General features: G+C 45.3%; 1 protein-coding gene across 3 annotated transcripts in view; it reads right to left on the bottom strand.

The window, feature by feature from the left end:
* The window catches only part of notch3 (notch receptor 3), a 292,195-nt gene that overhangs the window by 19,436 nt on the left and 256,807 nt on the right, over positions 1–15,952 (bottom strand). For all 3 annotated transcript variants that reach the window (XM_087983126.1, XM_087983127.1, XM_043694935.2), the window contains 11 exons: positions 15,722–15,874; positions 14,626–14,854; positions 11,666–11,867; positions 11,082–11,235; positions 10,051–10,235; positions 8,278–8,410; positions 7,118–7,369; positions 5,315–5,427; positions 3,032–3,576; positions 1,523–1,879; positions 942–1,090 (listed from right to left, as the gene is read on the bottom strand). In XM_087983126.1, the coding sequence (XP_087839252.1) occupies positions 942–1,090; positions 1,523–1,879; positions 3,032–3,576; positions 5,315–5,427; positions 7,118–7,369; positions 8,278–8,410; positions 10,051–10,235; positions 11,082–11,235; positions 11,666–11,867; positions 14,626–14,854; positions 15,722–15,874 (2,472 nt within the window). The remainder of the gene's footprint in view (positions 1–941; positions 1,091–1,522; positions 1,880–3,031; positions 3,577–5,314; positions 5,428–7,117; positions 7,370–8,277; positions 8,411–10,050; positions 10,236–11,081; positions 11,236–11,665; positions 11,868–14,625; positions 14,855–15,721; positions 15,875–15,952) is intronic.

Here is a 15,952-nt window from a genome sequence, read left to right as displayed (position 1 = left end):
GGCTGGGTTGGACAGATTTATGATCTATAAAGGAGTCCAAGATTCTGGGATCGGCAGGAAACTGGGGTTAAGGTGACATTCATATCAGCTACGATCTTACTGGATGGATGAGCAAGCTGAAAGGGGCTGAATGACCTGCTCCTACTGCTTATGAACTTTTGTAATTACCACTTGTAATTGGAGGTGGTAATGCCAACACAGCTGAGAATGTGCACAATGATTTATAGTGAGGTACTTAGATTTGGAAGCAAAATTCTAGGGTTACTGAGTAACACAGCCACACATAAACCAAGGTCTTTGGTTATTAAACTCGACTAACCTTGACCAAGAACACATAGTCTTCTGGTGGGCAAAACAGGACATGAGAAAACTTTGGATTGATCAAGACTTAAAACCAAATATTAGCTGTCCTCAAAGAGGGCTGAGGTTTAGAAAGGCATCTGCAAATCTATTAAATTCACAAGCGGATTAAGAAGGAAATACAGAGGAACCTCGATTATCCGGATTATCTGGCAAGATCGCACGGTCCCGATGCTTGGCTAAACTGTGTTATCCGGCATTCGATTATCCCAACATTCGATTATCCAACAAAACACTCCCCGCCTGTGTCATTCGAATAATCGTGGTTCCTCTGAATGACTTCTTGGGTGGGTTTGAGGAGGCATTGAAAGAGTGAACGTGATGGCCTAATGATGTTTGGTTCTTTTAAAATGAAACAGGGTTTTAAGCAGCATTGGGTAAACAAGAGATGCAGAGGATTGTGATTTAGAAATACCATTGTATGGTGTTCTATTAATTGGACATAGTGAAATCATTGAATTAACTTTGTTGTCCCAAGTACCAGCTACACCAATAGAAGTCCTGCTTAGATTTCCAATTGAAAATAATTCTTAAGTAGCAGTTTCATTTGTATTAAAGTCATTAGAGAGTGAGGCACTTACTATTGACATCCTTGATGGGGTAGGGGAAGTGCAGGTTGCCCACTGCAGACAAAGCTCCAATGTAAGCAGCCGCGCTCTCTGCTGTCGGGAAACATTCACCTGCTCCTTGGACACACAGGCGATTATCAATCTCCAGGTTCACCTTTGACCTGCCAAGAGGGAACACAATCTCAGGCTGTATCCTGTGTAATGGGGCAAATCAAACTATCAGAACCTCCCAATGACATACTGGCACTCGCTTCTCTCACTGCAATGTGCTTATACATTGCTAGAGTCTGCATCCCTCACTCTCTCCATCTGACTTCTCCACCCACTCTCCCTAGTTTTATCTCCCTTTAGTCTGCTTTACCTCTTGCCTCCTTCCTGCTCTCCCTCTTGTCAAACTGCTTCTCTTGCCCTAGCCCAATCGCTCCCCAATTTTCTTGGTCTTTGCAGTTTGCTCCATTTCTGTTCCTTTTAACCTCTGGATAGAGCTCTTGTTTAGGGAGCCCTTGTTCGGGGTCTGGGAGCCAGGGTGTGGGGGTGGAATCCAAGCTCCACCAACGGTAACAATCATGCAGTGGGATGCCGAAACCTCTTACCCAATGATTTCCTGTTCTTGTTCCAGTTCCCGGGGTACCCTGCCCAGTGCTGCGGAGCGCCTCTTGAGTTGGGAGCTGCTACCATAGTATGGGTAGATCATGGCCTGCCCATTGCTGTCAAGTTTGAAGCGCAGGGTGGCATGTAGGATCGAACCGAGTTTCTGCAGGAAGTTGGTGCTGCTCTTCAGCAGCTCATCGGGTGGCAGCAGCACGATAACAATGAGGGTCCCTTCAGCCAGGCGCTCGGGCACATCAGGGGCACAGTCCAGGCCGTCCCAGCCACACTCCTCGTTGTTGCAGCCCTGATCGCAGAGTTTGTCAGCATAGTGATCAGCACAGTACTTCTCATACAGCGGACTGGCGTAAAAATAAAAACACAGATTAGTGACAACGTCTGGATGGTTATTTCTTCTCGTGTTCTGGTGAACAGACCTCCTGTGGCACTGTTTATGGATTGCACATCATTCTATATCGAATATGCAAGAGTGCATGTGTCTGTGCGTGGGAATATGCATTTGATTTTGTGTGTGTATGCATACACGAGAGTGATCGCTCATGTTCCTAATTGCTTTCATTTGTGGGTAAGTGAAACAGTTCACAGCAAAGGAAGAAAATGAGAGACACTAGGCCAGCAGTCAGCAACATGCAACTTACTAAAAACTTAAATGTGACTCCCAATCTTAATTCATCACATCCATTTCAGTGGCAAGTAAATTGTTTGTTTAAACTTTTATTAATATTGTACTTGTGAGAAAGTATCATTCAACTATTTTGTTCCATTTGTTCAACTTTGGTAAATACGTTTAAAATGTTGTTGTACAAGCCTTTATGTTGTTCCTCATGTTTTTGGGCACTTGACTAACAGCAGTGAAACATATGGTTGCATCTTTAACTCATCCTTTTTAAAAATGTTTTTTCTCATTATTAACGTTGCTGACATTTGAACAACTGAGGCAGGGAAATAAATATCCCAGGAAGGTAACAAGAACATATAGCTGGCAGCTCAGGAGAAGAATAAATGAAGATTAACCTAAAAAAGATGGGATATCACCACATTATAGAGATGCTATGGTGCTTGAAATTAGAGAATAGGAACTGGATAAGCGTTCTAAGAGCTCAACATTAAGAGCATTTAAACAGGGATCGGTTTCTGTGCAGGCCATGGAGCAGTGCCACATTCTACACAGAACACGACAATGCAATACAGGCTCTTTGGCCCTCAATGTTGTGCCGACCTGTGAAACCAATCTGAAGCCCATCTAAACTACACTATTCTATTTTCATCCATATGTTTATCCAATGACCATTTGAATGCCCTTAAAGTTGGTGAGTCTACTACTGTTGCAGGCAGAGCTTTCCATGCCCTTACTACTCTCTGAGTAAAGAAACTACCTCTGACCTTTGAATGAGTGAGTGAGTCAGTGGGTCATCCAAAGTTGCAGAGGAAAGGCCTCAACCCCTAAGCTAACAGCTAGTCGGTGGTGAGTACAGATCAGCGTCCTGACTTACTTGCAGGTCTTCTCTTGGCTTTGGCAGTCAAAGTTGTCGTACAGACACTCACGGCTGTTGCAGAACTCGTCACAGATGTTATTGTTGAAGTAACGCCAGCACTCCTGAACACTGCACTCCTTCCAGGGATCGTCGACTGACAGCGAGCAGTCACCACCGTCCCACTGGCAGGCGGGTGTGTTGCAGTCCCGGTCACAGTAGCCATCACCCGCCCTGCTGCGGCACTCCTGGAGGGAGCAGGCTGCCTCCCTGGCAGGAGGGGTGTACCTCCTGAGCACCTCGCAATGCCTCCCGCCAAACTCTTTCAGGCACAGGCACTGGTAGAAAGGCAGCTGCCGGCTGGCCCTGCAGATGCCACCGTTGCGGCAAGGCCGACTGCTGCAGCCGTTGGTGTTGCTGTGGTTGGAGGTGGGAAGTTGGCAGGCTAGGCCTTGTGGGCAGGTACAGCGGGCTCCCAGGGGAGAATCAATGCACTCCTCACCATTGTGGCAGGTCAGCTCCCGACAGGTTAGAATGCTGCGCTCGCAATTTGGCCCGGTGTAGCTCTGCAAGAGAAGTCAAGCATGTGTTAATCATTTCACAAGTGAGTTCACGTTATAGAAATCAATCACTAAGCAACGCTCCAAATGACATCATTATTGTTTTGATGGACCTGTTCCCCGAATCCTAACTCAAACCATGTGGACAGGAAGGACCTGTTCTCCTTGACTGAGGAGCTCGTAACTGGGGCAATAGGCTGAGAGATAAGAGGTAGGAGGTGCCGATGCCAGTACTTTTGAGCTGGCTGTTTGAAAAGGATGGCTAGCAAAAGCCCCCATCACATTTAAACAGTAACTGGTCATGCACAGGAAGTGCCAAAAACTACAAGGCTTTGGACAAGAGGCAGAAAGTGGGGGTAAGGCTGGATGGTACCTTTTTACCCACATGGACACAATGGGCCTTCTGTGCTGTCAGTTTCAATGGCTCCATGTTTCCACCATCCCCAGTGCTCACTGACCGATACTGGCTTGTGGTCAGGCAACAATTCCATTTCAAATTCTCACCTTGCTTCCCAAATCCCAACACCTCCTTATCTCTGTCACCTCCTCCAGCCTCACGACCTTCCAGGAATTCAGTGCTGCTCTCCTCCTGCCCTCTTGCTCAACCCAACGTTAGCTGCTCTGTTTGTGCTGCTGTGGCTTCAGCTGCCTACACCTCCAGCTCTTTCTCCTCCTTAATAATCCTCCAAAACAAAAACCTACATCTATGAGCAAATCTGTTGGTCACCTGTACTAACGTCTCCTTGCATGGCTTAGTCTCAAATTTTGTTTGAGCACACACTTTGGACAGTTTCCTACATTGAATGTGTTATTTAAATAAAAATTGTTGTTGTACTCTCGAGTCTTTTGATAATTCGGAAAGGTGAAATCCCTCATGTGAGAAAGGGAAGAAGAGTTAACAGTTTGTGTCTGATATGACTCTTCTTCAGGTTCTAAAGAATTCATATTTGACTCAAAACGTTAACTCGATTTCCCTCTCCACAGATGCTGCCACAGACCTGCTGAGTTTCTCCACCATTTTCTGCTTTTATTTCAGATTTTGAGCACCTGCAGCGTTTTGCTTTTACATGAGGATAATAAAAGGCAGCCTCGCCTGTGGCGCTCACATGTTGAGAATGATCAAAGGTGATTGATGTTCCTCAAGTGGAATGGAAATCCTCTCAAGTCTCTCCTGCTCCCTTACTCCACCAATATCCCCCTGTGTCTAAGAAGGAATAATGCGCAGGGTTAAAGGGAGGAGCTGGGAGACACAGAGTAAATTCCTCACTCGTGCAGCCAGCACAGATATGATGGGCTGAACAGCTTTCTTTTGCGTTATAACAATTCTATGGTTATGTGAAGAGTCCGGGTTCCATTTTACCTCCCTGCCTTCTCAGAGCTGCAATGGTTTACTGGGTTCACAGAGGCTGGTTATCTTCTGCACCTTGTTCAAGTGGCCAGACACTCTGTGAATGCAGTCAATTAGTTCTGCCAACCACTGGGTACGAGAGACATTTTCAACTGAGCCTTGCCCTGTCCTGAACCAGCAACCAGAGCCGTAGGTACTAACCTGGAGCAGAAACTCCATTAATTCCCTCTCTACCCCATTCTCAGGGACACTGACGCCAATTTTAAGCTGAACTCCGCAACTCAGCAGAGAACGCTTCCAAATTGAGCAACTTAGGATAAAGAGGATTGGAAAAAATGTTGAGACAAAAAAAAAGCAAGCAAACAATCTTGGTGTGTTTGTTTTCCTGGCACTCACTGGTTGACACTTGCAGGTATAGCCAAGTGGTGTATTGACTGCAATTTTACAGTGACCTCCATTCTCACAGGGCTGAGATTCGCACATGTTGATGAAACTTTGGCACTGGCGACCTAGGGGAGAAGAGGGACAAAACCACAGGTTGAACTGGAGCTGTCATAAAGTAAAGGGTTCTTGCTGAAGTTGAAGGATCGTGCATCGTGATTACTGGTTGAAAGTGTTTTGCACAGAAGCATTCACATTTTAGGGTACGTCAACTCATATGGGGTCAGGCAAACAAGGATTTGCAAGAGTTTTCCATTATAGCACAAAATAAGAGAAATGTAAGAAAACTATGAGAGAGATAAAGAAACCATTCTCCAAGCAGAACATAACTATAAAGCAGAGCATTTGACCTTAATGACTGTAAGTTCAACTTAAAGTTCAACTCCATCAGACCAAATGGAGAGAAAAAGAGAGTTAATGTTTTGAGTCCAGTGACCTTTCTTCAGAACTTCAGAAGAAGGGTAATTGAACTCGAAACATTAACGCTGTTTCTCTCTCTCTCCGTAGTTGCTGCCAGACTTGCTGAGTTTCTCCAGCAACTTCTGCTTTTTTTTCCAGATTTGGAGCATCCACATTTCTATGTTTTACTTCATTAGAGCATGCTTGATGTAAAATTCACATCTGTGCATTACAAAACAACGACAGAGAGACTCTGGAGCAAGTGCAGAGAAGAGTTACAAAATATTACCAGAACTAAGATGTCATAACTACCTGGAAAGACTGAATAGATTCTAGCATTTAGAAATTATGCAGGGTTACATAGTTAGATCGAGAGGTATCTTTATTTGTGGAATGTTCAAAATTGGTGGTCAGAAATAGCTACTCACAAATCCAATTGGAAATTCAGAAGAAACTTTAGCACTGAGTGATTAGACTGTGGTGTTTAGGGGAATAGTTGAGGTGAATGAACTCTATTGCAGCAAAATCTTGCATTATACTCAGTGTTTCAAGATGGCACCAGAGCATGGTGACATTTTGCGTTTTGCAGATGATAAAGCACTTTTCACTTTTTTTATACACACGTGACAATAAATCTAAGTCTAGCATTGATGCATTTACGGGGAAGCTCACAACTGAAGGAGAAATAAAAAGAAAATATATTTATGGAGTGGGGTGAGGTAATTAGAGTGGGACAGGGTTCATTTGCAGCATAGACAGTGACATGGGTTGAACTGAATGACCCAATTCTCCAGTGCACTGCTTTTTAAGAGAGTGGCTGTTTGCTGAACAACATACCCTTCCCATTCTTTACATTTCCAATTGACTTTATCATGTCCTTTCGAGAAGGACATTCGTGATCCTTATTGGTTTGGTCTACATGTGACTCCAGACTCATGGCAATGTGGTTGCCTCTGAACTGCCTTCTGAAATAGCCCTAGCGAGTCACTCGGTTCAAGGGCAACTAGAGGTGAGCAACCAGTGCTGCCCTTGCTGGCAATGCCTGCATCCCACAAACACAAAAAGAAATATTCTTTTGAAGCCGAGCAGAACTAGAGCCAGGACACCTGGCTGAATTCACAAGCATTGCTGAATTACAAGTAATTCAATACTTTTAATCTTCAAAGTGCAACCGAAAGGACATCAGTAACTATTAGAAAAAAAAACGTTAGCTTAAAAATCAAATTTGGATTGCAATGTTAAGGAAAAATAAGTAAGTAAACAGGAGAGAGAGAACAGTAGCAAGCGTGTTTGATTAGCTAATGGCAGAGATGATCATCTTAAGGCAGTACTGTTTTAGGGTCCAGTTATTTCACTAACCTGCGAAGCCAGGTTTGCACACACACTGGTAATCATTAGGCAGCTGGACACAGTCGATGGTGGTCTGTGGATTACAAGGGTTTGATAGGCACTCGTTAATGTCGCCCTCACACCGGTGACCAGTGAATCCTGGAGGGCAGTTACAGGTATAGCCTCCAATTCTATCCACACATGTCCCATTATTCATACACTTGGGCACTTTTGTACCGGGAGAGGGACCGCAGTCATCTTCATTAATTTCACAAAGTACACCTGCAAAAGTCAATTCCAAGTAATCAACAAAAGCCAAAGCACCACGGAAGAATCAATAGGAACAAATTACTGCCGATGCTGGAATCTGTACTGGAAACAACACATGCTGGAAATCACAGCAGGTCAGGCAGCATCTGTGGCGAAAGAGCAAGCTTAACATTTCAAGTCTAGATGATTCTTCGTCAGAGCTCGGATGAAGGCTCTTGTAGACTCAAAACATTAGCTTGCACTCTCTCCATGGATGCTGCCTGACCTGCTGGGATCTCCAGCATGTGTTGCTCGCAGAAGAATCAATGATGAGAAGGAAAAGGGAGAGGTGAGGGAGAGGTGAGTTGACTGGGATTAAGGCTGAAATGCACACTAGCTTATGACTACCCTATTGTATAACCTTTACACATAACCCAAGGAAATGCATGACAAGAACTGCCTATGGTTTGCATTTACTTATCCAAAGTCATGGACACTGACTTTCCTTGATAGCACCTAAATTTCCCAATTGAGAATGAATGTCCACTTGGGCACTAATAAAATGAGATTGCAATTGTAAACTGTATACTCCATCCTGACCTGCCAGTTCACTCCCAGAGACGGGCAGATAGGTGGGTGAGAATGCGGAACATGGAAGAGGGCATGAAATTCAAGCCACGATGTGATCAGCTTCGATACATTGAGCAGCGACTCGATTTGGTTTTGTTACTGCTCAGCAAAAGTCGGTTCAAAGATTCTGAAAGCTGGATGGTGCTAAACAGAAGCAAGGTGAGTATAGATTCTGAGGCCAAATGAATGACATCCAATTACAATCCTCGACAAGCACACTAACATTGGGACAACCAACGCAAATTCTTTGAAGCCTGCTCTTGCTCTTTGTTGACAGAACGGTTTTGGAATGGGAACCCAAGCTCACTCACCCAAGGTTCCTGGTGGACAGGAGCAGATATAGCGGCCAATCAGGTCAAGGCATGTTCCTCCATTCTGGCACGGGTTTGACTCACACTCATTCACCTCCAGCTTGCAGGTTTTCCCCTTGTAGCCCGGCATGCACTGATGAATAAAGAGGTCAAAGTTCAATTCATCGCTTGACATGAAAAATACAAACTTTATAGTTTGATGTTTCCTTCCAGGTGTTCCTGCTAGTTTGCCAGCTGAAATCAGTAGAACATTAGCAGTCCAAACACAGTGCCAGGGTGGAACTGCCACTTTCCAATGACAACGTGTGAATGGCCTAATGATTCCCCACAGATAACTGACAGGGACAGTGGTTAGTCTATCAACTTCCACAGCATAGGTAAAGTACATCTTGGGGACTGGGATAGCTTGGTGCTGTTAGAATGAACTCAGGAAGAAGTTCTTGGAATTAGGAAGCAGCTTAGAGTTGGAGTCAAGAGTAAGTTACAGAGAAATCTGTGCTATCTGTTTTGCTACTTGTGGTGCTCTGTGGGATGTTCAGAGTGGATTACCATGTTTCTATATGTTAATTCTACAGGTTGTAAATAAATTGTACATTTTTTTGCTGATGGTATTAGTGCTCTGATGTGCATAGTGAGGCACGTTTGTTGACTCAAAACTGTGGAATCTTTTGGCTTTATTCTCTCAGTAAGATCTGTTGTGGTTCTGTTCGCCGAGCTGGGAATTTGTGTTGCAGACGTTTCGTCCCCTGTCTAGGTGGCATCCTCAGTGCTTGGGAGCCTCCTGTGAAGCGCTTCTGTGATGTTTCCTCCGGAATTTATAGTGGTTTGTCTCTGCCGCTTCCGGTTGTCAGTTCCAGCTGTCCGTTGCAGTGGTCGGTATATTGGGTCCAGGTCGGTGTGCTTATTGGTGGAATCTGTGGATGAGTGCCATGCCTCTAGGAATTCCCTGGCTGTTCTCTGTTCTCTAGGAAGCGGCAGAGACAAACCACTACAAATGCCGGAGGAAACATCACAGAAGCGCTTCACAGGACGCTCCCAAGCACTGAGGATGTCACCTAGACAGGGGACGAAACGTCTGCAATACAAATTCCCAGCTCGGCGAACACAACCACAACAACGAGCACCTGAGCTACAAATCTTCCCACAAACTTTGAACCACTAGATCTCACCTGCTGTCTACTTTAAAATTAAAGGTTAGTGCTCCCTTCATAATTTGGTGATCTCTTTCTGGATCGTAACGTAAAGTTGCTGATCTGGCCTGGGATCATAACAGAATGAACTTTCCACCTGATGCTAATTATGTGTCAAGGGCCCATGACCTCAGTGAGATGATATTCTTCACCCACACATAAATGCACCGACATGAGTCTGCCCACAAAGTGAGTACCAAGAGATCAGTGATTTTAATCAATCTTCATTGGGGTGAGGTATACAAACAATATATTCGTGCTTCATGTATGAAAAGAACTTTTGCAACCAGCAATTCACAAAGATCAGTAGGAAATATGAGGTTTTCTTTTCAATTGTCGCAAGTGGCTTGGATCTGGAATACAATACCTGAGATGTGGACATGGATCTTGCAGCTTTCAAAAGGGTTTTTGGATTATTATTTAAGAAGAAATCTGACAGCTTCAGGGAAAAGGCTGGGGAGCAGAGTTTGCTGAGTAGCTGCAAGAGAGCTAGTACAAACACAATAGGTTGAGTGGCCTCCTTCTGCGCTGTTACCATTCCAACGAGAGTTAGTACTGCACTGGGCTTAAGCTTTTTTCTCACCTCACACACATAGTCTCCAATGAAGCTCCTGCAGGTGGCGCTACTGTGACACGGGTTGGAGGCGCAGTGGTCAATCTCATTCTCACAGTAGCTGCCTGTGTAGCTCTTGGGGCAGATGCAATGATGTGCATTTCCAACACTGAAACACGAACCCCCGTGATGGCAAAGCTGAGTTAGAGGCACTCCTTGTGCAAAAGAACAAAAGAGACATGAAAACACACTTTGACATATCAACAGCCTGTATCTGTTTACGCATCTGCTCTTTTTTAAAATCACACCAAATCTGCAGGATTAGCTGCCCGTCGAGGACTGGGGGACCGAGCACGGTGATTTAGTGGGGACAGTGGGACTGTTTTTTGTCTGATGATTTGGAATGCTCAGTACCGGAACTGGAGTACTTTCTCACTTCCATGTCAGCATTTCAATTATATTTTAGAATCCCTACAGTGTGGAAACAGGCCCTTCGGCCCAACAAGTTTACACTGACCCTCCGAGGAGTAACCCACCTAGACCCATCTCCCCACATTTATCCCTGATCAATGCACCTAACACTATGGGCGATTCACTTGACCTGCATGTCCTTTGGATTGGGGGAGGAAACCAGAGCACCCGGAGGAAACCCACACAGACACGGGGTGAATGTGCAAACTCTGCACAGACAGTCACCCGAGGCTGGAATCGAACCCAGGTCCCTGGCGCTGTGTGGCAGCAGTGCTAACCACTGAGCCACCATGCCACCCCCAGGGGAATTACACACACGCAGGTCAGAAATAGAGGAGCAGTAATTGGATTGCGGTTCCTCCCATGCTAATAGGTTGAGGAAATATTTTCAATTTCCACACCAGTCATTTGCCTGGCTCCATCAGCCATAAATACTAATGGAGGAGGCTTGAAGGGCTTAATGTCTGATTCCTGCTCCTATTTCCTATGTCACTGAGCACGCTTCACTCCTTAAGGTAATCCAGGCATCGTGCAAGGTCCGCGCGCTGCACGTCACATCAGAGCAGCAACTCACATTCTGCAGCTCCTACCTCTCTGTGCTGCAGCCACTTCACATGACACATTGGGGATGTCACAGTAACGTCCTGCCCACCCGCTCGCACACTCACAGGTAAAGGATGTTCTTTTTGGACGACACCGCCCACCATTCTTGCACGGGGACTTGCTGCACCAGTCTGTGCTGATCTAAAACAGGGAACGTAACAGACCATTAGCAAAACCGTTTCTGCTGCTTGGATTTCCCAGCTCTCCGTGGCAGGGCATGCAAAACTCTCGGGGCTCTGCACCTTGTGACCAAAGAGATGGACAGGAAACATCAGCCCAAGAGAATCCGCCCGCCAACATCTCCTTCCAGACGGTATAGCTGGTTCTGACAAGGGCTCACCAGGTTCAAAATGTGAACTGATTTTCTCTCCACAGATGCTGCCAGACCTGCTGAGTTTCTCCAGCACTTTGTAAAGGTGTTAGGAGACACACACAGACAAAACATGCAGGCAGATTGTGGTTAAATGTGTACAGTTTGCACCGTGGTTAATGGGAGAGGGTGCCCAGAGACTTGGAACCTTGCCCGAGAAAGGAAGGAGGAGGAAAGATATAGCAATTTAAGAATCCTCACCTGACATCGGTCACCTGTGTACCCATGGGGGCAAGTACATCTGTAGGACTCTAACCCATCGATACACACCCCACCATTCAGACATGGCTGCGAGTTACACTCATCAATATCATACTGGCAATTGGAACCAGTGAAACCAGAACGGCAATGACAGCTGTACTGGTTAATGCCATCTATACAGGTGCCTCCATTGAAACAGGAGCTGGAAGAGAAAGGAAAACACTTTGGTTTTGAAGCCGTACCGCCTCAGTTCACACTCTCTTTCTTGTGTGGAGGTTCTGCCCGAATGTCTCAGTCACAGCCCCCAGTATACAGGCACAGAAAACTGATTGTGGGCAGTCCTCACCTAATCGCCAATAATTCCAGAACAGCTAATAACAAAGGCCTCCCAAAGTGGGGGTGGGGCCTCAGGTGGCCAAGTGGGTTTGTTGGTTGAAGGTTTGAGATCTGCAGCTCTGAAACAGCAATGGGCTCCATGCAGCTTTGACCCAGTTACAACCACAATGCTCCGGCTCTCACAGACCATGAGTCCAGCACTCTCAGTTCTTACCCAAGGGTCGCCACAATTTTGAAGTCTTGATACAGAGGCACAGTGGGGAAAAATTCTGTTCCTGCTATACCAGTTATGAAAATGTTACAAGCCGAAACCAAGGTGTAGCATCGTTGATGGTCAGCAGTACCGTAAGACTGAGAAAAATGCACTTAGTGAATCTGAGCCACAGTTACACAATTATTTCTTATTGCTCTCTTCTGCTGGGAAGAGCATTAGGGAAGCAAGCAAAGTAACTTGGGGTGTGATATTCTCACAGCTGAAATATGGAGGGAAGACTTCCATTTCTTTACAGCCAGTGAAGGACTTTTGATATGCAGCCACTGTTGTGATATCATAAAAGGAGTGGACATTTTACACAAAACAGGCTCAACAACAAAATTAATGACAAAGTAATCTAATGTTGGTTGAGGGATAAGTATTGGCCTGAGAACTCTATGCTATTCTTCCATTAGTGCTGTGGGCTGTTTTACGCACCAGGTCAGACAGGGCCCACAGTTTAACATCTCAACCAAAAATGATACCCGCTGCTACTGCAGCACTGTCACAGAAGAGTCAGCCTGAATTAAGTCCTTGAAGTGGGCCTTTAGCTTCACTAGTTGAGGGGTTTGTTTTATGAAGAAAGATTGAGAGGTTCATGTCAATACTCTCGAGAGTTCAGAAGAATGAAAGGAGATCTAAATGAGGTATGTAAAACGGCAAAGAGAATTTACAAAGTAGATGTAGAGAGGATGTTTCCTCCATGTGGGGCAGTTGAGAACGAGAGGTCATTGTTTTAAGCTGAGGGCTAGCAGGTTTAAAACAGAGATGAGGAGATGAGAAGCGTCATGAATCTGTCAAATTCACGATCCCAGAGTGCTGCAGATGCCAGGACATTAAAAAATATGAGGAGGAGATGGACAGCTTTTTAATTAGTAATGGGTTGAAAGGTTATGGGGATTGTATCGCATGGCAGAACAGGCTCAAGGGGATGAATTGCAGATTCCTGGTCTTTGTTCTTATGTTCTTAAGCCCACATCCTCTTGGCTCAGAGGGAAGAGTGTTATTTACATTCGTTGCCTGGGCATTTGGTACATGGGTGAAGCTAACTAAAGAGCTGCTGGCGCTCATGCAAATACACCCAAATATGAGACTGGGCTTTCAAAGGATCAACAAAGTGAGGGGAGGAGGAAAGGGAACATCAATACCATAAGCCCAGTTAACTGATAGAATAGTAAAAATTAAGCCTTGCAGAGTTTCCTTTAAGAAAAGGGAATCTATTCAGATGACCTGATGTTGCAAGTGAGCTTTTATTAATCATTCACTGACAGAGTGGGCCAAAGCAGTGCTGATTATTCATTTAACAGCCACAGTAAGAGATACACACACACCTCTTGGCAGCAGGTGCTGGCATTGTGCCAGTGTTCGATTAGAGTGCTCAATGGGTCAAACATTCCCAGCTCTTGGTGAAGCAGCTTGGCCACTCAATGAAGCCGAGGAGATGAAGCAGAAATTCACCAGGTGTCGGTCTCTAATTTTAATCTTTACCTGGGATAACCAACGGTTCATATTGAACAAGACTCACATCTTCAACCATGTGATTGACTGCACCATTGGCATTTTCCTTTGAAGGTTCTAAACGTTGCTTTTAGGAGCATAACATTAGTTTCTTGATGCTATGAAGCCATGCCTTTAATTAATGAGCAATAAAGGGGCCTTCATACAATGATTGCTGGTCTTGACCATGAGGTCTTTAATGGATGACTTTGCTTTATGCTGTTCAAAGAGACAGCAATGCTAGACAATGGAATACATTCTATGTAAGCCACCGAAGGTTAGGTACATCCTGGCTTAGTGGGTTGCACCGTTGCTACTCAGTCAGAAGTTCTATCCACAGGCTCAGACACAAACTCTCGGCTGACAGTCTAGTGCCATACTGAGGGAGTGCTGTATTGTTGAAGGCCTCAGTTTGGATGAGATGTTAAGCCAAGGCCTCTCGGCTGGACATTAGGCAACTATTTTGAAGAAAAGTGGGGTGGGGGGGATGATTTCCCCTGCCTCCTAGCCAATATTTATCCCTCAACCAACACTATCTAGTCATTGTAATATTGCTAGCTGTGGGAGTTTGCTGTGCACATATGGGCTGCTGTAATTCCAACATTACAAACTTCAAAATTACTCCATTGGCTCTAATGGAATGGGTCATGATTGTAAAAGGCGCTTTATAAATACAGGTTCTCCTTTTACAGCTACAAATCCATTCGACCCAAATCTCCCAAACGCAATTTGATCATTTCCAGTTCACAACACCAGCCTTCTGTGGGTGAGATGCCAATGTGATACCAGCATGTGGCATATTAGAAGTGACTGTGAGGTGATACCCACTTTGTGTCGGCTGGGTGTAGTAACAAGACCGGCATATCCGGCTCACCTCTCAGTGCAGTCAGGAATATTGTTCTCACAGTGCAGGCCATTAAACCCAGGTTTACAGGTACAGGTGTAACTGTTGACATAATCGGTGCAAGTGCCCCCATTGTGGCAGGGGTTACTCTGACACTCATCGATCTCATCGGCACACCGAGTGCCAGCAAAGCCAGGCAGGCAGTTACAGATGAAGGAGTTAATTTGATCCAGACAAGCACCGCCATTCAGACAGGGATCTGGGAGGAGGAGGGGGAAGAAAACAGCAATTAATATCAGCGCTTTACACCAGTCCAGCAGCCCGTTCGGTACCAAACCTGCATTTTATACCCAAGGGGATTAGAATCTGTGCGAAGCAAGGAGGCGTTTGGTGAAGTTGGTCAAAAGACATGGGGATTTAAATGAGAAGAGAGAAACCCAGGGTCATTCAGCCATAGCCTGAGGTCTGGACAGGCAGGCCTGCCATTGGCGATGTTAACCAATTTCTGAATGCACAAAGGGTCACAGTTAGAGGAAATGCACAGATCCTGAGGGGTCACGGAGGTTAAAACAGGTAAATAGAGACAAGGCTATGGCAAGATTAGAACAGGAGGGTAATCAATTGAGATTTCTCTTGTTATATCTGGTTTGGTTACAGGCTGTGAAGTGCCTAGACTTTTTTTTAAAAAGGTCACTCATATCATGGGAGCAATATTGACCAGGCCAATATACATTGAACATGCTTAAAAAGATGGGAGTCAGTTACTGTTCTGAGTACAACTGAGTGGCTTACTGAGTCACTTTGGAGGATACTTAGCAATTGACCACGTTGCTGTGGATCTGGAGTCACATGTAGGCCACACTACCTGAAGATGATCAATTTCCTTCCCCGAAAGGTGATTGGTGAACCACATGGGTTTTTATGGCAATCCAGTCACGTTGTGGTCACTGTTATCGATGCCTGCTTTTCGCTTGAGAATGACCTAATTAACGAAATTTAAATTGGGCAGCTGCTGAGGTGGGATTTGTGTTCAAACCCTGAGATTCATCACTGATAGTCGGTTTATATTGTTGTGACCAGATACAAGCATCAAAGGCATTTTGCTCCAGCTCTAACATCTACTTACTGGGAGTACAGTCATTGATGTCCGTTTCACAGTCACGCCCTGCAAAGCCTGGCCGACAGGCACAGATGTAGTTTCCTAGTGTGTTGGTACAAGAACCTCGGTTTCTGCAGGGATTGGTTGCACACTCATCAACATCTACTTGACAGACCCGTCCTGAGGGAGTAGAGGAAAGAGTGAGAGAGACAGAAAATGCGAAGGCACGCCAATATTCCCTGGCGTTCATCTGTCAGG

This window comes from Chiloscyllium plagiosum, unplaced genomic scaffold (assembly GCF_037043375.1).
Source record: "Chiloscyllium plagiosum isolate Xiang-an unplaced genomic scaffold, Cpla_swu_hap1 HiC_scaffold_45, whole genome shotgun sequence".
Classification (NCBI taxonomy): domain Eukaryota; kingdom Metazoa; phylum Chordata; class Chondrichthyes; order Orectolobiformes; family Hemiscylliidae; genus Chiloscyllium; species Chiloscyllium plagiosum.
This window is presented reverse-complemented; position numbering and strand designations above follow the sequence as displayed.